The 25,030-nt window shown below is 50.0% G+C and overlaps 2 protein-coding genes across 2 annotated transcripts; both read right to left on the bottom strand.

Annotated features, from left to right (window-relative positions):
- Positions 1-550: 550 nt before the first annotated feature.
- Positions 551-6,377, bottom strand: clp1 (cleavage factor polyribonucleotide kinase subunit 1). Its single transcript, XM_088918892.1, has 6 exons — positions 6,281-6,377; positions 5,118-5,365; positions 4,442-4,549; positions 3,718-3,975; positions 2,785-3,030; positions 551-1,425 (listed from the first exon to the last, which is right to left on the bottom strand). Coding segments are annotated over exons 1-6 (1,323 nt in total). The 5' UTR covers positions 6,282-6,377; the 3' UTR covers positions 551-963.
- A 3,745-nt stretch (positions 6,378-10,122) lies between these two features.
- On the bottom strand, positions 10,123-15,038 carry selenoh (selenoprotein H). Its single transcript, XM_088918891.1, has 5 exons — positions 14,983-15,038; positions 13,539-13,656; positions 13,210-13,355; positions 11,547-11,658; positions 10,123-10,372 (listed from the first exon to the last, which is right to left on the bottom strand). Exons 1-4 carry the CDS (start codon positions 15,002-15,004, stop codon positions 11,561-11,563), a joined length of 384 nt encoding a protein of 127 aa, XP_088775017.1. The 5' UTR covers positions 15,005-15,038; the 3' UTR covers positions 10,123-10,372; positions 11,547-11,560.
- Between the last annotated feature and the right edge of the window lie 9,992 nt (positions 15,039-25,030).

Here is a 25,030-nt window from a genome sequence, read left to right as displayed (position 1 = left end):
ACAAATGCACAGACACGAAATGAAGAATGATGTGCTGACCAACACTCTTTAATTCCACAGCTGAAAGGAATGTCCTAACCTGACAGGCCAGAAGAATTGAACCTTTTGGACTGTGAGGAGACCTGATACGAGTATTCACAATCCTGAAAACCACATTGACAGTTCTAACCTAGAAGAATCAGCAGTGAAACAGGAACAATAAGACTCCAATGGAAACTACAGCGAAGAGCATTTAAAACCAAAAATGGGAGGCCATTCTTTACACAAAGGGTTGTGGGAGTGTGGGACAAGCGTCCCAGGCATGTTGTTGTCTGGTTTCTTTCAAGACACATGAATGAGATTATTATATAAATTATCAATCAGCCTAGATGGGCCGCAATTTAGAACTGTTCCTCTAGTTTAGAAGCGTTTTTATGATCTGGTGCTTTTGCACAGAATCAACACCCGTCTTAAAAACTGTATAAAACGGCATTTAACTGCCTTTCTCCTGAATCGGCTGATTCAAACAGTGACTTTGCTACACCCGTCACTAATGCAAAATGAACAGCTATTTTGTAGCAAATAATTTTTTTATTAAAAATACTCCAGAAAAAAAATCAGCTTCGTTAAAACAAGCAAACCTTCTGATTTGTGCAGTCAGAGTGCCAAATCTGTAAAAGAGCTGTTTCCAGGAAAGACAAAAAAACAGAATTTCCCACTGCTGAGTAAGAGACCGTGGCAGCTCCTGGATGTGTTTCTGGGTGGGGTGATGATAAAAAACACAATCGCTGCTGACTTACTCAGAGCCAGTCATGAAAGCACTGGGGCAAGGTCTCTGCTGGCTCCCGTCTCTGTCCAAGCCCCTGGACGTCAAGCTTCTGCAGGGGCTCCTGGGAAACGCCTCCCCCCCCCCCCCCCCCAACCCAGGCTTTAAAACGGTCACTGTCCGTGCGCGAGACCGCCTGAGCCGAGCCGGCCCGGCGCTCACTTCAGGTCGATGAAGCGGATGTCCATGATGAGCAGCACGTGGCGTGGGAGGGGCCGGGGCGCGGGGGACAGCACGGTCATGACCTGGTTCTGCGTGTCCACCGCCGTCACCACGATGAAGCCACACACGGGGCTGTCCAGGATCCCGCCCCCGGCCGCCTTCCCGCCCCCCGCCTCGGGCCCGCCCTCCTCGCCCCCGCAGCTCACGCTCAGCACGTGGTGCGCCAGGTCCCGCCCGGGCGTGACGGGCACCAGCTTGAGCTGCGTGTCGTCCTGGGACATGCCCAGCGGCAGGCAGGAGTCCGGGATGGAGGGGGCGCCGATCTTGTAGATCCGCACGTCCGAGAAGCGCACGTCGAAGGCGTGGGGGAAGAAGGAGACCCCGCGGAAGCCGTAGAAGTACTCCCGGATCTTCTCGTCCCGCGCCTCGCGACGGCACTCCTTGGAGCGCTCCACCACCTGGAAGAGAGGGGTTAAGTTAAGTAGTTAATGAGTTATTGGGGCGGAGCAGTGGCTCTGTGGCTAAGGATCTGTGCCTGTGGCTGGAAGGTTGCTGGTTCAAATCCCGCGGCCGGCAGAGGAATTTCTACTCCATTGGGCCCCTGAGCAAGGCCCTTAACCCCAGCTGCTCCAGGGGTGCTGTATAAATGGCTGACCCTGCGCTCTGACCCCCAGCTTCTCTCCCTGTCTGTGTGTCTCATGGAGAGCAAGTTGGGGTATGCAAAAAGACAAATTCCTAATGCAAGAAACTGTATATGGCCACTAAAAGTGATGTTATGTTATGTTAACGAGCCGCGAGCGCCTGGCGACTCCAGTGGGACTCTCTCGCTGCATGAGCACGCTCGTGTTAGCAGGCAGGATGCCAAGATACAGGAGGCTACTTTTGAAAAAGATGGCCCTTGGTGTCGACACCATGTTTCCATCTCCCACTGTGGGCCAGCAATTACCCAGCGAGAGGACATGTCGCCAGAAGTGTAGAATTTACATCAGGGGACCATAAGAACAATGAGAGGAGGCCCTTCGGCCCTTTTGGTAGTTCATGGCAAATTGATCCAAAGATCTCATCCGGCTGGGTTTTGAAAGAAGCCAAGGTACCAGCTGCAACACCACATCTGGACAACTTGTTCCACACTCCCACCACCCTTCGTGTAAAGAAGCGCCTCGTGTCCTGACTGGAGGATCTCGTCCAGCTGTGTCTTGAAAGAAGCCAGGACAGCTTGACGGAGTGGGCAGGCTGACTGGTCAGCTTGTTTCCCATTACCACACACTGAAGCAAGACTGTACAGCGCACCACAAAGGCCCCATTTACAGCACTTTGACACTGCAGTGCGGCCACTTCCAGACTTCCCCGCAGAGTGTGGGGTATCACAAGGACTCCTGGAGCAATACCAGACTGCCCCAGAGAGAGTGGGGTATCACTGAGGACACCTGGGGCAATACCAGACCGCCCCAGAGAGAGTGAGGTATGACAGAGGACTCCTGGGGCAATACCAGACCGCCCCAGAGAGAGTGGGGTATGACAGAGGACTCCTGGGGCAATACCAGACCGCCCCAGAGAGAGTGGGGTATCACTGAGGACACCTGGGGCAATACCAGACCGCCCCAGAGAGAGTGAGGTATGACAGAGGACTCCTGGGGCAATACCAGACCGCCCCAGAGAGAGTGGGGTGTGACAGAGGACTCCTGGGGCAATACCAGACCGCCCCAGAGAGAGTGGGGTATGACAGAGGACTCCTGGGGCAATACCAGACTGCCCCAGAGAGAGTGGGGTATGACGGAGGACTCTGGGCGGAGAGCCAGCGGTCGGCGCAGACGTACCCCCCCAGACTTGGGCAGCAGCACCACCTTGACGAAGTGCGGCAGGTCCCGCTTGAGCTCGTTGTAGAGGCGCTCCTGGTCCAGCACCAGCACCACGTCCACCTCGAAGGCAGAGGCGCAGTGCACCAGCGCCTGGTAGCCCGCGCCCTTCACCCAGCCGCAGGTGTTGATGACACAGCCGCCCACGCTGGCCCGCCGGTTCACCTCGCAGCGCTGGGAGAAGACCTCCGCCAGGCAGGACGTCAGCTGGGGGGACAGGGGGTCAGGGTCAGGGGTACCCCGATACTAATACACACACACAGGACTGGGGAATCAGGGTCACCCCCCATACATACACACACAGGACTGGGGAGTCAGGGTCACCCCCCGTACATACACACACAGGACTGGGGAGCCACACACACACAGTGTCTACAGAGCCATGAGCACACAGCACACCTCCTACAGAGAGCCACACGCAGCACAGCGCCGACACGGCCACGAGCACACAGCACACCTCCTACAGAGAGCCACACATATACAGCACAGCGCTGCATCTACAGAGAGCCACACGCAGCACAGCGCCGACATGGCCACGAGCACAAAGCACACCTCCTACAGAGAGCCACACGCACACAGCACACCGCAGCATCTACAGAGAGCCACACGCACACAGCACACCGCAGCATCTACAGAGAGCCACACGTATACAGCACAGCGCTGCATCTACAGAGAGCCACACGTATACAGCACAGCGCAGCATCTACAGAGAGTCACACATATACAGCGCTGCGTCTACAGAGAGCCACACATATACAGCGCTGCGTCTACAGAGAGCCACACGTACACAGCACAGCATCTACAGAGACACCCATGCCAGTAAACGTCCAGGTGGACAGCTAAGAGCAGGCAGCACTGTGCACCTGCAGGTGCTGAAGAAGCCACCTACAGTACCTTGTTGTACAGCTTGATGTTGGTGCCGGGAGTGGTGGAGCCGAAGTGATAGACCAGGGGCGCCTGGACAGAGAAGCCTTCCTCGATGTCAGCGGGCCTCTCAATGCACAGGGCAGACACAGTGCCAGGGACAGACACACTGCTCTGACCCACATCCAGCTCCACCAGCGTGGGGCGCCGGCCGACCCGCACCGCCCAGCTGAGGAGCAGCCTGCACAGAGTGGACTTCCCAACATCTGTGGGGCCGACAACCATCACCTGAGAGGTACAGAAAGAGAGGGGTTAATACAGTCCAGACACACTGACTGGACACTACAGGACATTAACACTGCACTGAGAGAGAGGGGTTAATACAGTCCAGACACACTGACTGGACACTACAGGACATTAACACTGCACTGAGAGAGAGGGGTTAATACAGTCCAGACACACTGACTGGACACTACAGGACATTAACACTGCACTGAGAGAGAGGGGTTAATACAGTACAGACACACTGACTGGACACTACAGGACATTAACACTGCACTGAGAGAGAGGGGTTAATACAGTCGAGACACACTGACTGGACACTACAGGACATTAACACTGCACTGAGAGAGAGGGGTTAGTACAGTACAGACACACTTGTGTCGACTCAAAAACTTGTAAATACTGCATGAAGATGAATAAATGATGTTTTAATGTGAAGTGTGAAAGAAATACACAGAAAAAGACAGGCTACCCTGGGCCCTCTCTCGTTGTCTCTCTCAGCCTGCTGCCTCATCTGCTCCAGTGCAGCATGAGTGTTGAGATACAGCAGCATCGGAGTGTCCCTGGACACATAAGCCACCTGAGAGACAGAGAGGAGAGAAAAGGTCATTCAATTCAAACAGTGAAATATCACATGTAACTGTGCACTGTGAAACAACTCTGACAGTGACAGTGTGAAACAACTCTGTCTATTACAGCTGTGTGTATGAATCCCTCTCACTGTGATCCGGTAAAATTAGTAACCAGCTTGTTTAGTTCACTTAGAGTTGAATTTGTACAAAATTTCACAAAGGACTGGACGCCCTGCTGTAGATACAGCGCCCCCTCCAGGACCAGGACTGACACCCTGCTGTAGACACAGCGCCCCCTCCAGGACTGGGCACCCTGCTGTAGACACAGCCCCCCCTCCAGGACTGGACACCCTGCTGTAGACACAGCCCCCCCTCCAGGACTGGACACCCTACTGTAGACACAGCGCCCCCTCCAGGACTGGACACCCTGCTGTAGACACAGCACCCCTCCAGGACTGGGACTGGACACCCTGCTGTAGACACAGCACCCCCTCCAGGACTGGACACCCTGCTGTAAATGGGCTCCTGAGGGCCTTTCAGTATCAGCCCAGACAACCGCAGAACAGGCTGGTGTACCTCAGTCTTGCCAGTGAGGCTGACGGTGCAGCCCTGCCAGGTGAACACTGCGATCTTGGAGCCGGGCCCAAAGCTGTACTTCTTGTTGCGGTTCAGTTCTGACCCAAACACCTCAGCCAGGCCAGAAAGCAGCTCCATCTGCACCCGCTCTCCGGACTCCACCTCGAACCGCAGCTCCGTCTCTCGGTCCAACTCGAAGCGCACACCACTACTCTCATCACTGCCCCGCTCCCCTTCTGCGGTCATCACTGAGGGAGAGAGAGAGACTGACTGTTCACTACAGGACATTAACACTGCACTGAGAGAGAGGGGTTAATACAGTCCAGACACACTGACTGGACACTACAGGACATTAACACTGCACTGAGGGAGAGGCGTTAATACAGTACGGACACTGGACACAGACAGACCTGAAGAAGGCGTGACAGCCAAAATGTTATTTTTTCAACTGTTCAGAGTGAAACTAACCTCTAGTTTTAACTTTGTAGCCAAGATGTGAGCCTTCTCAATAAACATCAGTGAATGCAGTTTCTCCAAGAGTGTTGTTACACGTACATGAGTACCTGATACGTGTTCTTGAGTTCAACTAGAAACTTCGCGTTCTGTCTGCCTCCATCCGCTCACGTCAACGTACGTGGCTCATGCAACTTACTCTGCACCAATAAACCCATTCACAAGAAAACATTCCTATAAGTCACGGAAAGACCTCGTTTTTTCAGTTTATGTAACTGCTGTTCCGTTCACAAAAACAAGGTACAGAGCGAGTGCAAATATTTTTATAAAGATCCTCGTCCCCGGCTCCCCTACAGTCACGTATGACTGGACTAGAAAATACTTATGGTTCCAGCGCAGGCGACAAGAATCACTTTTAAACATCTGGCTGCGTAGTTCTACATGATATCGACCAAGACACTACTCCATAATTTACAAGCGAAAGGTCATCTGTGGTATGCCTAAAAGCTCTGGATTTCTCAATTAAAAATAATCAAAATATAACTGGAGTTCAGTAAAGACAGGTCACGATTAAACGCAGCGTTTATCTAGTCAACATTTTAATAACAATTTCTATCACTTGAATGATACTTGACAGGAAAGCAAGATAAAAAACCTGTATAACAATCATCTGAAAAGTACTTATAAAATATCAATAAATCGAATCTTACTTCATGAATTTGCCGTTAGCGCCCCACGCCGCTGTTTAAAAACAACCGAAGAGCACCTCGAGCCACCTTCTGCAGCACGTTCCGTCGCATGACGATGACGACACACACAAGGGACAACCAGCGTTCAGAGGCTGCCGCAGGGTGGTGTTGAATTTAGAAAGTGGATTTGAGTGTTCATGCTAGTCAGGCGTGCTAAAGCTTTCTTGTGTACTACAATTTTGATGACCTTAAATAAGTAAATGTTGAGTTAATGTTGGTAACCTCTTCATAAGGAGTAGCAAACACAAGTATGCAGGGGCTGCGAAGTAATGAAATAGAAAAACTTCTCTACGTTACACTAAGTACAGTGTTCCGAGATCTGTACTTTACAGAAATATTTTACTTTCAAGTTACTTTAAGGTTTAATTAAGAAAAACGGTTTAGAAAAGGCAGTACTCTACTACTTTTCCCAGAAGGCTCTCCGTGACTCGTTCCATCTGTTTGGATGACGTTACCACGGGCTCCAATTCTGATTGGGCGGACAAGAGACAGAAGTGCATGCGCAAACGCTTTGTTTGCTTTCGGGACGCCAAACCGCCTATCGTGGTGTTTTTGAAAACAGCCACTCAGGAAGCGGGAATGCAGCAATGGTGCACATGTGTGTCGGGCAGTGATTAGTTCTGTGTACAGGTATGCAAGTTACATCGAAGACGGCAGTGAGCGGCATCGGTCACCCCCGGCCTTACCTCAAAGATCTTTTTCAATGCCTTTGTTTACCACTCAGACTGCGAAAAACACGCAGCCGGAATGGCTGCTGCTACGCTGTGCCAGCTGGACTCCCAAACCCGAGAGGATCAAGCTGACCACTTAGGCCAGTGGCCCCCTGGTAGAGGCCCTTTTATGAGAACAGCAGCAGGCGTTTGTTCTTGAAGATGAGCAAAATGTTCATACAAAAACATTTTTATGATTGGTCAGTAACAGTTTGTTAGAATATAAGGTATAAACAGGGACTTGGGCGAATAACCCAGATCCCTAATTAACCCAGACCCCTGTTCCCTTTCATGTTATTAACCCCAGTGTGGGGCAGACGAGTTACACCTCCACTCAGGAGAGCTTGGAGAAAGCTAGGCCAGCTGGAAATGCACAGAACAGTGAAACAGGTCTTGAGGGCTTAACTGCAAACTCCTCATAGGTTTGGGGTCCTGCCCTGGATCACAGGAGAGCTCAAGGTCACATCTGTCTCTCAGTAAAACCTCTCGCAGGGCTCCAGGGCCGTTGCAACACTGTTTTCTGCTTTGGGGAAAACAAAGTGCCGAGTTCATTTAACTCACACTTGTACTACTGTGTCTGGTAACCACCCACCCCAGAAATGTTTCGAGATCGTTTTTTAAATATAAGGAAACGTCCGATTATGTCTTGTTTTAGAAACGACACGCGTTTGTTAACGTTCCTGCTGGCTTTAAACAACAGTTCCGTCTTCAGCGTTGTGTCCGTGTTTTAAGTGAGAGCAGAGACGGTTCATTTTCCCTTCCAGGCGGGGATGACAGCGGGCGGCAGGCGAAGAGTCCGGCACTCCTGTGCGCCCGCAGGCTCTCCGGCCCCTCCCGCGGTCAGCAGCGCTTCGCCGGGCTCCGCTGCCTGCAGGTGTCTCCTCCTTTAGCCAATTAGCCAAGCGCCGCGGAAGCTGAACACCCGATTCGGGAACAGTCACGTAGATCAAGCGCGCCCCCGAGCGTAAAAAACAATAAAGATGTAGATCGCGGGACCCATCTGTGTTCCGTGTGGTTTGTCCTTGTCCAGAAACCAAGGATCAGTACAGGAAACAACCGCACTGGAGAATGCCATGGCCGTATGGGGGATACCAGAGGGCATGACAGGGCATTCGATCTGTGGCCAGTATCTGTCAGAGAGGCCGTGGTAGCTGTACCTGCGCTATTGGGGAATGGATGGGCAACAGCTGGCGCATGATTTGAATATGGTTTTATATTTCAGTTTGGAACTAAAACCCCCAGCCACCTCAGCTAATAGTGCTGATCTCCTCCTATCCCGAGAGATGATAAAAATGGACACATTGGAGGTGCCGAGGTGGTCTGGGATAATGAACGTAAGGAAAAATGGAAGTCCAGATACTGTGTGTGGAAGAGTTCTGCAATCTTGGGCAGATCCGGGTGCTATATTTTAAGCTTGCTTTTTCAGATGTCCTTAAATTTACAAATTCAACCCCTCCCTGCAGAAGAAATCCTCTGTTCCTACAGCTGGCAGGCCAGATGCTGTCTCTCCCAGTGAAAGGTCTGGAGAGAGCAGTGTGAAGCAGCACATCACAGAGAACACAGGACCTGAGTGACCCCCTGCACACGCACACAGAGAAAGGAGGGGAGGGGGGCGATGCAACACGCACCTCCGGAAATCTGGTCTATCAGCGTCTTGACCACGTACAGACTTTTTTAAGGATCTTATTTGTTGATTTTTTTCCCCTCTGCTTTCAATACAAGACCACTTCAATGTAAACAGTAACTCGATCAAATGGGTCCTAGACTTCTTAAGAAACAGCTCTCAACATTTCAAGTTGGGGAACTGGTTATCTGACATTCACCATACTGCCCCTGGCTCCCCGCGGAGCTGTCTTGTCCCTTGCTGTGACGACTGGAAGAGCAAACACCTCATTCAGTCTGCTGACGACCCTATCGAAAAGCCCCAAGTCAGCTTATTAACGAACCCGGAAAATGATCAGGGACCCCATTTAAATGATTTTACCAAATGGCGTGATGACTTCTCTCTGGAGCTGCATCTTGAAAACAAGGAACTGGTCAACGATCTTAGTTCAAATGCAACACTGCTCCACACTGCTCTAATTAATAAACAGTGTCAAAGACCACAAGCGCTTGGGACTGGAGTCATAGCCAAAAACCTGCGATGGGACAGATGTGACACAATTTATGAAAAGGCCAAAAAAAGACCTTTTTTTTTTTTCCTTCAGGAAACTCATCTATTTTAAGTTAGAACTATATTGAGACTTTTCTGCGCGTCACTTCATGTGTCTTAACAGATTGTCTCACCAGCTCGTTGGGTAACGTTAGTAATGTTAATTGTAATCGGTCGGGAAAATCGGGTGAAAATAAGTAGCAAATTGGGGGTGGGGGAATCAAATCAATTTAAAAACCCTCTACAACAAAAGGGGTGCAAAACAGCCGAGACACCCCTGCGGCTCCAGGTGTAAGAGAAACTCAGGTGATCTTTCACCTCCACTGCAGTGTCTCTCGCTGTCGAGTGTCTCTGAACTCCAGTAAGACTTCCTTGTTCCTTGTTCCGCAGTATCGGTCAGGTGCCATGAAACACTTTCCCCCAGGGGCTCCCACAGCTGGAACCGTACTGAAGTGGAGCACGCCTTCGGTTTAAAAAGAAACGCCCAAGCGGTTCGAAATTAGGATTCCAACTGGATCCTAGAACCTTTTCCTTGTTTTACTTGTGGACGATGGCCGTTACCCTTATTAAAGCTCTCGCCGAGATCAGCACTGGCGGGAATCAGGGTGACAGCAGGAAGGACCCTCCTCCTTGAGCATCGCCCAGAGAGGATACTGGTGTACTCCCCCCCGTCCTGTCCTGGAAGGAACTTCTATTTTTACCGACTTATTTTTGGAAGGAAGAGCGTGTTTACTCGGAAGTAAAACACTGAATTATTGATGACTCCCCTGCAAGGAGGCGTGTGCGCGTGACTGCTGGCCCTGCCAGGGGAAAGAGTGACCGCAGACCACTGGACACTAGTGCTGGACACTACCTAGGGGCCGCTCCCGTCTCCTGTCCCACTGCCCATAACATCGTGCTGTGCTTTCCTTCGGACTGTAAAAATAAAGCAAAACCACCAATGAACAAAGAGAAGATTTATTGGCGCAGAATACCAAACACAAGGTTTGCAGGAAGCGTTAAAAAAAAAAGAACTAGTCGTACAGTAGTAAACTTTTTCTGAGCACTGCACTTTGTGACCGCTGTGCGTCGCCACGCAGCCAGCTCCGCAGGCAGGGCAGCAAGGTCATCCGAGGAAAAACTGGGCTGGTTCCCCATTGGTCCGTCCTCATCATAATGCAGCCTGCAACAGCGGTTCTGGAGGTGACTTGGCTATAAGGGAAGGTAAAAAAAAAAAGTCCACTTAGTCTCTACAACCAATTCAATTTTCCATTAAAACAATTTGAGTCCTACACAGGTACTATCTCGATCGTCAGTAAATTTAATACTGTTCCTACCGTAATCACCGTGAACAGGTAGGATGAGTTTATCAAGCCGATACACTAGAGGCCAGTTGTGCAAGAGGGATCAGATCCCTGATCTGGGATCAGATCTCAGCAGCTTTGTACTAAACCAGTCCCAGTCCTGGAGGGGGTGCTGTGTCTACAGCAGGGTGTCCAGTCCCGGTCCTGGAATGGGCGCTGCATCTACAGCAGGGTGCCCAGTCCCAGTACTGGAGGGGGCGCTGCATCTACAGCAGGGTGTCCAGTCCCAGTCCTGGAGGGGGCGCTGCATCTACAGCAGGGTGTCCAGTCCCAGTCCTGGAGGGGGCGCTGCGTCTACAGCAGGGTGTCCAGTCCCGGTCCTGGAGGGGGGCGCTGCGTCTACAGCAGGGGATGTCTGTCTGTGACCGTTTCACTATTCCCAGTGATTCCCAACCCTGGTCAACTAATTCCAGAATCCAGTGGCTTTTTCCATGTCTGTAATCTTCAGCAGCTGAAAGCTCTGGTTAAAACAGAACTGCAATACTATTTTCATATTTCGGGTTCAGAAAGAACAAGCATTGATGAGTACATCTGAGTCTGCATTAAAAGTAAAATATACACAGTAATCTGTGAAACCTCCAATACACGTGTATTTGTAACATCACAAAATAGACCAAACTTCCCCAGTTATGCACGGCACCACGTTCTGCAAATCAGAACAAGGTAACAAAACTTCCGGTGACATGTGGCGGCCCTATGACATGGTAATCAAGCCTGCTTGTTTACCATCTCTTTTAAACCCATAACAATGAGCAGTTTTGTGCTTAATTTGAAATTTGTAATTTTTTTTCCTATAACATCAATGAATTAATTTTGTTACTGAGATGTGATAACCAGTCGGAGAAATTCGGACTGCAGCTCCCCTTTAAGGGATGAACTGATCCATTAATTAAGATCTTTTCTAAACTATTCCCAGGTGTCCAGCTGTTCAAAACATAAGGAAACATGGAAAAGCTGCCGGATTCTTGAACCGGCAGAACAGAGCTGTGACCCTCAGGACTAGACTTTCAGACAGAGCTCACCTGAGTCACATGCTCTACAGCGCCTCCTCCAGCACAGACAGCATTACAGCAGGATCAGGAAACTTCAGCTTGCGAGGTGGCCCTTTCTTTATACCAGACCACAGAGAGATCTCTGCAGAGAAGACAAGAAGTTAACACTGCACTGAGAGAGAGAGAGGGGTTAATACAGTCCAGACACACTGACTGGACACTACAGGACATTAACACTGCACTGAGAGAGAGGGGTTAATACAGTCCAGACACACTGACTGGACACTCCAGTACATTAACACTGCACTGAGAGAGAGGGGTTAATACAGTACAGACACACTGACTGGACACTACAGTACATTAACACTGCACTGAGAGAGAGGGGTTAATACAGTCCAGACACACTGACTGGACACTACAGTACATTAACACTGCACTGAGAGAGAGAGAGGGGTTAATACAGTCCAGACACACTGACTGGACACTACAGGACATTAACACTGCACTGAGAGAGAGGGGTTAATACAGTCCAGACACACTGACTGGACACTACAGGACATTAACACTGCACTGAGAGAGAGGGGTTAATACAGTCCAGACACACTGACTGGACACTACAGGACATTAACACTGCACTGAGAGAGAGGGGTTAATACAGTACAGACACACTGACATCTGTGTAAGGTCTTTGAGATTGCTTAAATCTAACATCAAGTTAAGGGTTCCAGTCCAGTCCTGGTGATACCCGTGTCTTCTGATATTTGTTCCAGCCCAGTTCTCAATTATCAGCCCATGCCGATTCAAATTCTATATTTTATGGCTTTTTAAAAGGTTTGCTTGCAGATCTTTAAAGGAAGGAACTCCGAGGTAATTAGTTTCAGGATTCGCCACAGAGCCCCTCCCATTGTGGGCGGATCTATCACCCCACTCAACATGGCCCCTCCCAGTGTGGACGCATCTTATACCATGGACAGTCTAATCTAATGGACCAAATATCAGCAGCAATCCAGTAATTAGTACAATAATTACTTACACTTATATAGCGCTTTTCTGGACACTCCACTCAAAGCGCTTTACAGGTAATGGAGATCCCCTCCACCACCACCAGTGTGCAGCCCCACCTGGATGATGCGATGGCAGCCACAGTGCACCAGAACGCTCCCCACACACCAGCTCTCAGTGGGGAGGAGAGCCGAGTGATGAAGCCAGTTCAGAGATGGGGATTATTAGGAGGCCATGATTGGTAAGGGCCAATGGGAAATTTGGCCAGGACACCGGGGTTACACCCCTACTCTTTTCGAGAAACGCCCTGGGACTTTTAACCACAGAGAGTCAGGACCTCGGTTTTACGTCTCATCCGAAGGATCCGAAGGACGGCGCCTGTTTACAGTATAGTGTCCCCGTCACTCTACTGGGGCATTAGGAGCCACACAGACCGCAGGGTGAGCGCCCCCTGCTGGCCCCACTAACACCTCTTCCAGCAGCAGCCTTAGCTTTCCCAGGAGTCTCCCCTCCAGGTACTGACCAGGCTCCCTCCTGCTGAGCTCCAGGGGGGCTGCCAGCTGGGAGCTGCAGGGTGATAGAGCTGCTGGCAGTAATTAAGGGCCCAGACAGAACGACACCCCAGCAGAGGCAGGGGACCCCAGAACCGCTGCTGGAGACTGGGAGGGAGGAGCGGACGGTAAGAACTCACTCTCCCCCTTCTCGTCCACGAGGGTGACCTCGAAGCTGTTCCGGCGGGGCTTCTCGGGGTTCAGCTCCACGGCGATGTCGGGGTGCTGTCCGGCGATGGCCTCTCGCACAGCCTCCGCCTGGCGCCCGTACACTCGTCAGCTCTTGCTGCGGTAGACACACACACACACACACACACACGCGGCCGCGGTCAGGCACCCTCCAGGACCCAGGTGGCAGTAGAGCGCCTCCTCCGGCCCCCCAGCACAGCCCCGCGGGGCTGGGGTCTGGAGCGACAGACACGGGAGGCGGTTCTACCCCAGCAGCACGCGCGCTGCAGCCCCTCCTCACCAGTGCTCGATGACGACCCTCCGGCCTGCCCCCTCCCGCCTCTCCCTCTTGGGCTCCTCTCCCTCCCTCGGCGCGGTGGGGGGCTCGGGCTCCGCCTTGCGCTTGCGCCCCCGTGAGGCTGAAGAGAGAGGAACAGGGGCGTCACAGGGGGGCATCCGATGGGACAGGAGGCACAGCTCCCCCTCCCACCTCCACTCCTCCTGAGGTCAAAGGTTAGGATGATGGCAGAGAGAGACTTGGAGAACCGCTTAGACTCCAACTCCAGTGAGTATCTCTGCCGCCGGTCTCTGTGTGTCTACTCCAGGGATACTAACTCCTGCTGGACTCTGGAGCTCAGGGACTGGAGCTGTACACCTGTGTGTCTACTCCAGAGATACTCACTCCTGCTGGACTCTGCTCCTCAGGGACTGGAGCTGTACACCTGTGTGTCTACTCCAGAGATACTCACTCCTGCTGGACTCTGGAGCTCAGGGACTGGAGCTGTACACCTGTGTGTCTACTCCAGGGATACTCAGTCCTGCTGGACTCTGGAGCTGTACACCTGTGTGTCTACTCCATGGATACTCACTCCTGCTGGACTCTGCTCCTCAGGGACTGGAGCTGTACACCTCTGTGTCTACTCCACAGATACTCACTCCTGCTGGACTCTGCTCCTCAGGGACTGGAGCTGTACACCTGTGTGTCTACTCCATGGATACTCATTCCTGCTGGACTCTGCTCCTCAGGGACTGGAGTCCCTGGAGAGAACCGCAGTCCCATAGACCTCAAGTGGTAAGGGACTATCGAATTACCAGTTTAAAAACCATGTGAACCGTCGTTATAAGTTTATAATGGTGACGTCAGGAACCCTGGACCACCGACTATGAGAGGACTTATAGAGCACGGGGCTTCTATGGCCGGGGTGGAACCCCGATTTAGGAGTCGAAATCACGTAACGATAAAACCCAGTTAAACCGTCATTGTTCTCGACTCTCAGCAGCGCAAACCATGTGTTAAGTAAGTAAACACCTCCTTTTTCCCCCCTCAGCCTGTACAGAGCGAGCAGAGGTACAGATGGAGGAGACTTACAGACCTCCTACACGTGAATACACCGCACTAATGAGGAAACTCATTTCATGGTACTCCACTCAGCCCTGAAAAAACACCGCGGAGCCCGAAATCTGGCTGCGGTCCATAGACCCCTTCCTGCCTGCGAGCCCAGACGGGCACCAGACACAAGTAGAAACCCGAGCCGTGAGAAGACGTTTTAACTTAAACACGTCGGAAAAATTCCAAAACAGCCCAGCTGCAGAACCGGGCAACAGATACCTCGTCCGATGCGTGAAACAACGTAAGCGAGACATATCCGACAGCATGCACAACAACAACTTCTTTTTTAAAAAAGGCATTCATAAATCCCCTATAAAAGACAGTCGTTTGGCGCTCGCATGCTTATTAAAGTTACCTGATTTGGCACCAGGCGCCATCGCTGCGTTCAGTCGCGCACTCCCAGCCCAGGCTGGAGCCTACCAACACGAGAGGGGAAAGGGGGGGGGAGAGGAACGGAGCAAACCACTGCATCCTCCAGGCTTAAATTAAATTAGAAGACCGGGGGAGCACGCTTTTCTGTCTCTGTACCGCACACGTTGTTGTAGTTTTCATTTAGCGGGATATGGACTGTGACGTCACAATATTGACTACTTGGTACTTTTTTTCCAGAATTCAGTACATTTGGGGTGGTTCTGCTCATAACCTGGTGAGAGTGATCAGGGTTCAGAACCGGGGCGCGTGCCCGGCTGGTGGTTTGTTTCTGGGGTGGGGTCCCCCGTCACCTGAATGTCCCCATTCCAGCTGGGTGACCTATGATGCAACTAATCCCTTAATTAACCTAATAATAGGACTAATTTGAGCTCATTAATTGTTTGTGCTCTTTTAGATGTTCAGCGCCTGCACATGTGGGAGGTCTTCTTTCAATCACTACGTTTCGTACATCACTTAGAAGTCTTCAGCTTCCGAGCAGAAAAAAACATTTTCAAAAGGTTCCTGTCAGGCAACCTGTTTGTTCAATTAGAGAATCGTTCTGATGCCTGAAGACAAGTAGAAACCATGTGACAGTGCTTTTAAAACTGTACACAAAGGGATGTGGGAGTGTGGAACCCACAGCCCACAGACATGCTGGTAGGTGAACTGGCTTCTGGGAAAATGGGAAAACTGGCCCCGGTGTGAGTGTGGGTGTCTGTGTGTGTCCTGTAATGGACAAAGTAGGTGTTTTACCCTGGCATCCTGGCCAAAATTCCCCTGTCTTTTACCCATCATGGCCTCCTCATAATCCCCCTCTCTGAACTGGCTTCATCACTCTGTTCTCCTCCCCACTGAGAGCTGGTGTGTGGGGACAGTACTGGAGTATCACCCAGGTGGGGCTGCACACTGGGGGTGGTGGAGGGGGGATCCCCATTACCTGTAAAGCGCTCTGAGTGAAGTGTGCAGAAAAGTGTAAAGATTATTATTAGTAAAAGTGGTTTTAGTATGTACAAATCCAGAATTGTTGTTGCTGTTGTTGTTACGGGCTCCAGCTCCCCTGTAACCCTGCTCTGTAGGACCTGCATGGCTGGCTGGATGTGGAGCCCATCCAGGGCAGGCTGTCTCCCAGCACCCACGCCGAGGGGCGACCTCCAGCGCAGGCCGGCCCGAGCCTGAAGAGACTCAGTGCAGCAAACGTGACTAAGGGTGGCTGGAATCGGGCAGGAGCGCACTGACACACTCGCTCACACACGTACACACACACACTCGCTCACACACGTACACACACTCACTCGCTCACACACGTACACACACACACTCACACTTACACACACTCACTTGCTCACACACGTACACACACACACACGCTCACACACGTACACACACTTACTCACACTTACACACACGTACACACATGCACTCACACACATACACACATGCACTCACACACACATACACGTACACACACTCACTTGCTCATACTCACACACACACACTCACGTACTCACACACACTCACTCACACACACACAGATGGACACGTATATAATCCTGTGTTGCAACTGACTACTTTTATCTACTAGCCCGGCAGCTCACACAGCATGCCCGGCCTAGGCACGCTGCTAAAATTTGAAAGCCCCGCCGGACATGCCTGAGCAGGGCTTCCCCACGACCTGAAAGACAAAACAGACCACCGTTATTTTTCTCAAATCTGGATTTTTACGTCTCTCTCAAATCCTGGGTTCTGGGTTCAGGCTGCGCTCATAGGACACCCCAGATCTGACCCCCCAGGAGAAAGAGACAGACTGTGCTCACAGGACACCCCAGATCTGACCCCCCAGGAGAAAGAGACAGACTGTGCTCACAGGACACCCCAGATCTGACCCCCGAGGAGAAACAGACAGGCTGCACTCACAGGACACCCCAGACCTCGTCCCCCAGGACATTCCATGTGGCATGTGCACAAATGGTACCCCAAAAACTCCCCCCCCCCCCCCCCCACCACCCGCACCCTGGAAACGCCTCACAGATCTGAGAAGAGTGGAGAGAGGGGCCGCCTGGAGACTGATGCTCTAAACCTGGGCAGCCCGGGCCTGACCCCTCAAGCGTGGGCCTTTGAGAGCCTGACAGGCGCGTTATCAGCTGGCATCAAACAAGCCAAATCAATCCCAGGAGCCTCGATCAAAGCTGCACACCGGCCCCAGTCTCCTGCCCGTGACTCTGGAGGTAGGAAGTCCCCTCCTGCCCGAGTGTGGAGTCAGGGACGCAGTCAGGCTGGGCTGCGGCTCTGGACAGGACTTACCCACAGGCGTGTCCCCGGGACGCTCCTCCTGGGCCTCCACGGCGGTCCTGGCGGCGGAGATGGTCTCGGGCCGGCCGGAGCTCAGCGCCTCCCGCAATGCGTCCAGGGAGCCGCTCTGCTGCACCAGGTCCCTGTGGGCGGGGGTGCTGGCGGCTTCTCTGGCGCCGGCGGTGGGGGGGCGGGGGGCCCTGGTCCTGGCGGAGACCACCTCCAGCACCGAGTCTACCAGGCCAACGGCCATGTGGCTCAGGGCTGAGGCGGGCCTGTCCAGCTCTCCAGCAGGGCTGGAGCCGTCGGGAGGAGTGCACACCGGGGCCACTGTCCCAAGCAGCCCGGTGACTATGTCCTCCACAATGTTTGTCAGGCCGGAGGAGGAGGAGGACATGGAGGAGGACGTGAAGGAGGAGGACGAGGAGGAGGAGGAGGACGTGGAGGAGGAGCAAATCGGGCAATCAACGGGACCCAGAGACGGGATCGGCAGGTCGGCGAGGGAGCTCGCCTGGATGACGGCCGCGCCGGCGGCCTGCTGGAGCCGGGAGAGCTCTGAGGGCGCCGCACTCCCGTCTCCGGAAGGCCTGGACGACGCCCGCGGAAGCGGGGCGCCGGCCTCCGGCGGGACGAGGGCGCGCACCTCTCCGGCGCCGGGCAAGTCCTGGAGGGAAGCTCCGGGCCACGCCGTCCGCTCCGCTGTGCAGCGGCTGCGGCCCTCCGGCCTCCCTCTGGCCCCGGCGTCCGGCGCTCCTGCGGAACGAGGTGAGATGGACAGTCTATCTGGAGGTGTGACACAGGCGACCTACAGTCCAGCTAGAATAGAATACACACTCACTGTGATCTATCTAGAATAGAATACACACTCACTGTGATCTATCTAGAATATAATACACACTCACTGTGATCTATCTAGAATAGAATACACACTCACTGTGATCTATCTAGAATAGAATACACACTCACTGTGATCTATCTAGAATATTATATACAGTCTACAGTCCAGCTAGAATATACACTCACTGTGATCTATCTAGAATATTATATACAGTCTACAGTCCAGCTAGAATATACACTCACTGTGATCTATCTAGAATATTATATACAGTCTACAGTCCAGCTAGAATACACACTCACTGTGATCTATCTAGAATATAATATACAGTCTACAGTCCAGCTAGAATACACACTCACTGTGATCTATCTAGAATATAATATACAGTCTACAGTCCAGCTAGAATACACACTCACTGTGATCTATCTAGAATATAATACACACTCACTGTGATCTATCTAGAATAGAATATACAGTCTACAGTCCTGCTAGAATATACACTGTGATCTATCTAGAATATAATATACAGTCTACAGTCCTGCTAGAATATACACTGTGATCTATCTAGAATATAATATACAGTCTACAGTCCTGCTAGAATATACACTGTGATCTATCTAGAATATACAGTCTACAGTCCAGCTAGAATATACACTCACTGTGATCTATCTAGAATATTATATACAGTCTACAGTCCAGCTAGAATACACACTCACTGTGATCTATCTAGAATATTATATACAGTCTACAGTCCAGCTAGAATATACACTCACTGTGATCTATCTAGAATATAATATACAGTCTACAGTCCAGCTAGAATATACACTCACTGTGATCTATCTAGAATATTATATACAGTCTACAGTCCAGCTAGAATATACACTCATTGTGTGTCACTCCTGTAAGTTTAGGAAACTTGAAAGAGTTTCAGTCCCAGAAGCCCCCAGAGTTAATAATTCCCCAGGGCCCGGTGGGATCTCACCATCATTGTTGTCCAGGCAATGAGAGAAGAGCAGTGGTCTTCCAACAGTCCCTAAACACAGAGACAGGACCCAGAGACTGGAGAATAGCTCCTGTAACTCCTTTCTCATAAAGCAGGCAGGAGAGAAAACTGAACCAGGTGCTTGTAGACCTAGACATCCGACTCCTCTTGCATGTAAAGTAATGGAAACACTAGAACTGAAGTAGGGGACCTGGATGAAATATACTCAGCAATGATTTAGAAAAGGTAGCTCCTGTCTCACCTTGTTAGAGATCTTTGAACACGCAACAACAGGAACAGATACACATAGATACACATAGGGCATATGGTATGGAGTGTTAAGATTTTCAGAAGCACTTTTGTAAAGTTCCCCAAAAACAACAAATTCTCAAGTTCTCAAAGGAAATGTGTCTGGATAGAGAATTAGCTATTAAATCTAATACAGATGGAACAGATAAGAGGTAAATACTCTAATTAGCGTAATGAAATTAGAGGAGTACCCCAGAGATCTGTACTGGGACCACTGATCTGATTTACATCTTTGAGACGGTGTAGGGAAGCAGTATGAGACAAAATGTTGGGATATGAGATATGAGATTTTTCTTTGGCATGACCGTACAAAACTACAAAAAACAACACTCAAAATAAACACAGATTAAAAACAAATAATCATCATAGACATGCAACAATACATAAACACACATCACACTCTCATTACACACAATCCGCTAGCTCCATACAGGAAACAGTCACTTAGCTGTGTTTAATATGCCAATTACACAGGGAATAAAAGATTTCCTGTAGACATTTTCTTCTTGTCTTATCTTGTATCATGTCCTTTCATAATGTATAAACAATTAAATATCATACTCGAATATCAATAAGACTTGAGGGCACTAGGGCACTACAAGGTATAAGAATTCACACACATCTCAATACTTTCCTATCTCAATAACTCTCTCTGAGCAGTGTTAATGTGTCCAGTTAGTGTGTCTGTACTGTATTAACCCCTCTCTCTCAGTGCAGTGTTAATGTACTGTAGTGTCTAGTCAGTGTGTCTGGACTGTATTAACCCCTCTCTCTCAGTGCAGTGTTAATGTACTGTAGTGTCCAGTCAGTGTGTCTGGACTGTATTAACCTCTCTCTCTCAGTGCAGTGTTAATGTCCTGGAGTGTCCAGTCAGTGTGTCTGTACTGTATTAACCCCTCTCTCTCAGTGCAGTGTTAATGTACTGGAGTGTCCAGTGAGTGTGTCCTAGGATAAATTATGGGGGATTAAGTTTTGGATGTTCAAATCTTTCATTTTAATTTCTAAACCTTAGTCTCAGTAGGGCTACAGACACCCTGGTTGTGGGTGTGAAACAGCTCTACAGGCTAGACTGCTTGCAACAGATTTTTTTTTCTACTCTTCTTGCTTCCTCTTTGGTTTCCTGTTTGCGTTCTTTATCTCTCCTGCAGGATCAGCAGCTGTATTGATCTGTGTGGCTCTAATACATATGACCTGAACTGTGTGTCCCATCTAAAACTTACTGGAATTCATTTGCTGCTTCTCCAGTTTTTTGCTAATCCTACTAATTTGGTATCACCTGCAAACCTGACTGGTTTACTAACAATATCAGCATCCATATCATTGATACAAATTAAAAAGAGCACTGGTCCCAGTGCAGACACCTGTGGTTCTCCACTAATTACATTACTGATATAATTAAGAACAGCACTGGTCCCAGTACAGACCCCCATGGTTCTCCACTAATTACATAACTGATATAATTAGGAACAGCAGTGGTCCCAGTACAGACACCTGTGGTACTCCACTAATTACATTACTGATATAATTAAGAACTGCAGTGGTCCCAGTACATACCCCAGTGGTTCTCCGCTAATTACATCATTGATATAATTAAGAAGACCGGTGGTTCCAGTGCAGACCCCTCTGGTACCCACTAATTGCATCACCCCAATTTGAGCTTTCCCTCCTTACCTGTACTTTGCTTTTTCTCTGGTAAACATGTTTGGGTAATAAAAATACATTCAAGCTATTTTCATTTACATAAAAATATTTTACTCATTATCCACAACACTCATCTTATGTGCAAAACTCTTAATAGAAAACTATATAAACTGGCAGCAAAATTCGATAACCAGCGCAAACTGGATGTGCTGAATTCAGTCATATTCATTTATATTGTAAATGAAATTAATTGTATCAGAACAGTAATGACTGCGCACAATACATTTTAATAATTCATACAAAATAAGAAAAAGGTTGATTCGTTAATTGGTTTGTCAAACACAAAATCATAGGCTCCAAAACACAGTAAACTGTACTTGAGTCGTGTTTTCAAGCAAATCAATCCAAGGATCTCTTCGAATGCAGGTAATGCACAAATACCACAAATCAACATGTATATAGTGTAAACACACAGATCAAACAGACAGCATGCTGTCAATCATCTTGCTGTTCTTCTGCATGTGACCACAATGTTCACGTCAACTTCACATCCCATGTCTTTGTTTGCAAGGCAGCCTGGGAAGGACGTCCTTCCCAGCAGCCCTGGCACTGTTGTGCTGCGTTGTCTTCACGTGCTTCACCCGTGGTTTGGATGAGGGTGACCTGCGCATAAGGGTGGTCACAAACGTCACAGGCGTCCTGCCTCCAGGCAGAGAATAAGGAGGCAGGCACGTGGTCATGCACCGTGGGTGTGCAGAAGGGAACTGGTGCAGTACTAGTGCAGGATGGATGTGCACACTGTTCCAGTCCGCAGTAACCATACCAAGGCTGAGCAAGGCGAGTGTGTGACACGTCCAGGAATTTTACCCATGGCCTGTTTTGTGTGTCCCTCAGACTCTCAGGCTACAGTATTCTCAAATGGTGCGCCTCCTCGCTGTCCCTGCACATCTACTGCAGCTCTCTGCTTGGTCAAGCTGAAGCCACCTTCATCTGTGTAGAGGCGCTCCTGGATTTCAGCACCTGTGTCCAAATCCGTCACTCAGCAAGACAGGAAGCAGTCGTGCTCATTTCAAGGACCAGTGTAACAGTCACATACTGTATCTGTACTGTTACTCTACTAACAGCAGTCTAACAGCATTTGACTGCTGGAGATGTCACACATCAACATTATTTTACCTTCTGTGTCTTCACTAGTTCCTCATTTCAGTGTGCATGTGCATGTTGTCGTGGAATTTTATCAAAGAAGAGCCAGGAGAGGTGTTCTCATTCACTCAGTAAGGTCTTTATTCATATTGCAATATGGGAAAAAGCCATCACTGGTTTGTGCAGAGAAGTGAAGGCTGATTCAAAAGCACGGAGAGCCCTTGTTTTATATCTTTTTTAAGCTCATGCAACACTTCAAGGACAGGCGAAGCAGTAATTTCCCATTCCTTATAGGTTTCTGCTTTAAGCAAAGAAAAGAGTAGTTATTCAAATAGTTTCTCGTACTCCCTTTTTCAAGCAGCAGAGATAAACATTATTAAAACATCCCGTGCCCTTGACGAGCTGGGTGCTATCACACTTTGTTCTAAGAATCCAGCTGCTTCTGCAACACAGCTCTGCCTGTAAACAACATTTTTAGGATAAAACACCTTTTTCTCAGTAACTTTCCATTACATTCCCTCCTTTTTATCGTTAAATATGTTCACACCACAGAGTCCTCGTAGGGGTCACCTGGTGGGTCCCAGGGCTCCTCGGAGTCTGTTCTGAGCAGTGCATATTGATGCGTAAACATTTTCACTACCATAGATCGAAGCATAGAAATAATACAAGTCATACAACAGCACAACAGCAAAAACGCTACAACAACAGGCATGAATAGCTTTAAGAAAAACAGTCCCCATGACCCGAATGATGATTTTAACCATGAAAAGAAGGGGAACTCATTGCCAATGCCCCGTTCTTGATTTACCCTGTTCTTAAGCTCTTCCAGCCGGTGTATTGCGAGGGTGAGGTTACCATAGTCATCATCATTAGCAGGGATATAGGTACAGCACGAATCGCCTATCAGAGCACACACCCCTCCAGAGGCAGCGTTCTGGAGGTCTAGCACAAACCTATTTTGCAGCCCCATTAACCTTACTCCTCTTAATTCTTGTTTTATTGCGTCAAGGCCGTCCAGTGTTATATTAATAAAGGAGTACATTTCATAGCGGGTTAGCTGCAGCCAGCGAGCATTAGCTATGGATTGGATACTCAGACCCGATGAGAAAACCATTTCCGCTGCTGAGAATAGTCTATAATCATCTGGGATCCCTACCAGACTTGGGGAATGCCTCTCTGCCCAGGTTAAGGCCCTGTTGGCTAGGGTTCCTTTCTGGGTGATCAAGGGTTGGGTGGAGTCTAGCAAGTGGGAGTCTACTGGCACTACTAGGATTGGGTGATGCAGGGTTACAAGTGCACAAACACCCCTCCACTGAGGAGGAAGGCTATCGTACACCTCTGCACCACATTGCCAATACCAGTCCATTAACACCATGGTTCCATCAGACAGGGTATGATCCGTAGTAGTAAGATTACAACCTAGGGTTCGTCCTAGGGATGGACCCTGACCCTTGTTTTCATAGCAACGTGAGTGGTAGATCATGGATGGGAGGTGAGCTACTGTTTTGACTGGGGAGTCAGTCCAAGTAATGTGTTTCATAATGTGATTCCAAATCGGGGGGCACTCAGGTTTTTTGTCGCCGGTGTAAGACATGTGAAGACTGAAACTCAACCCTCGTGCAGTAGTGTCAGACGTGTTGAAGCTTAGTTCAATGGAGGCTGGGACATGTCCCCTGGACCCATTCATGGTACTGTAGTTGTACGCCTCGGAGTAGGCCAATGAGGTTAGGACAAATCCTCCGGGGTCAGGCCTCTGAAATCCCGCAACCAAACTAATACACTCAGAGAAAATACCTGCAACCGGCTGAGGGATGAGCCTTCCTGGCGAGTCTGTGGCCTGAGGCATTAGAGAACACACATAACAGGACGCATTCGGTCGAGTACTTTTCGCAGTATAGTTCATGTCACGGCACCACAAATTGTCCTGGAAATCAGCATGATTGGTCTCATTCAGCCTGTCCAGTGGGGAAACAACCTCTCTCTTCTGTCTGCTTTTCGGAACTGGAGTAGTGCCGTTTTGGCCTCCCACAGTCACAGAATCAGTTGTCAACAGAATGGGGACGATGATGAACAGACGGAGGGAGACGAGTCCACACAGGCTTCTACTGAGTGACCACTCTAAGCGTCGGAATGGGTGCCAAAGACGCTGAGACAACATCATTGCTCTGATATGTCGTCTGCTTGTAGATCGCCGGTCACCTTCTTGCAGTGGGACGCATGGATCCAGGGCACTCTTTCTGCAGCCTTCACGGAGGTGGTCGTGGTCAGTAGCACCTGGCATGGACCTCTCCACTTGGGCGAACACCACTTTCTCCTCCTGAAGTCCTTCACCGGGATCCAGTCTCCTGGCTGGAGGGTGTGGCAGTAGTCTCGGTCTGGAGCCGGTAGGGCAGCTTTTACCTGTGTGTGAATATCACCGACAAGTTTAGACGTTTTTCGGCAGTATGCCACTAGACACTTATCCAGTGTTGTGGGATCTGCGGGCATGCCCCAGGAATTTGGAAGACCCATTGGCATATGTCTGCCCATGAGGACCTCGTACGGGGACAGGCCAGTAGTTGCAGGGGGCCGTGCCCTGATATACATCAGCACGAAGGGAAGGCAGGTCACCCAATCCATTCCTGTGTCAGCCATCATTTTTGTTAGTTTGTTTTTAATGGTCCCATTCGCTCGTTCTACTGCCCCGCCACTCTGCGGGTGGTAGGAGCAGTGCTGCTTTAAGTCGATGCCCAGGTGATCAGTTAAGCAGGTAATAACATCGTTCACAAAATGGGTACCATTGTCTGAGCTGAG

The sequence above is a fragment of the Atractosteus spatula genome, chromosome 6, assembly GCF_055471065.1.
Source record: "Atractosteus spatula isolate fAtrSpa1 chromosome 6, fAtrSpa1.hap1, whole genome shotgun sequence".
Taxonomy (NCBI): domain Eukaryota; kingdom Metazoa; phylum Chordata; class Actinopteri; order Semionotiformes; family Lepisosteidae; genus Atractosteus; species Atractosteus spatula.
This window is presented reverse-complemented; position numbering and strand designations above follow the sequence as displayed.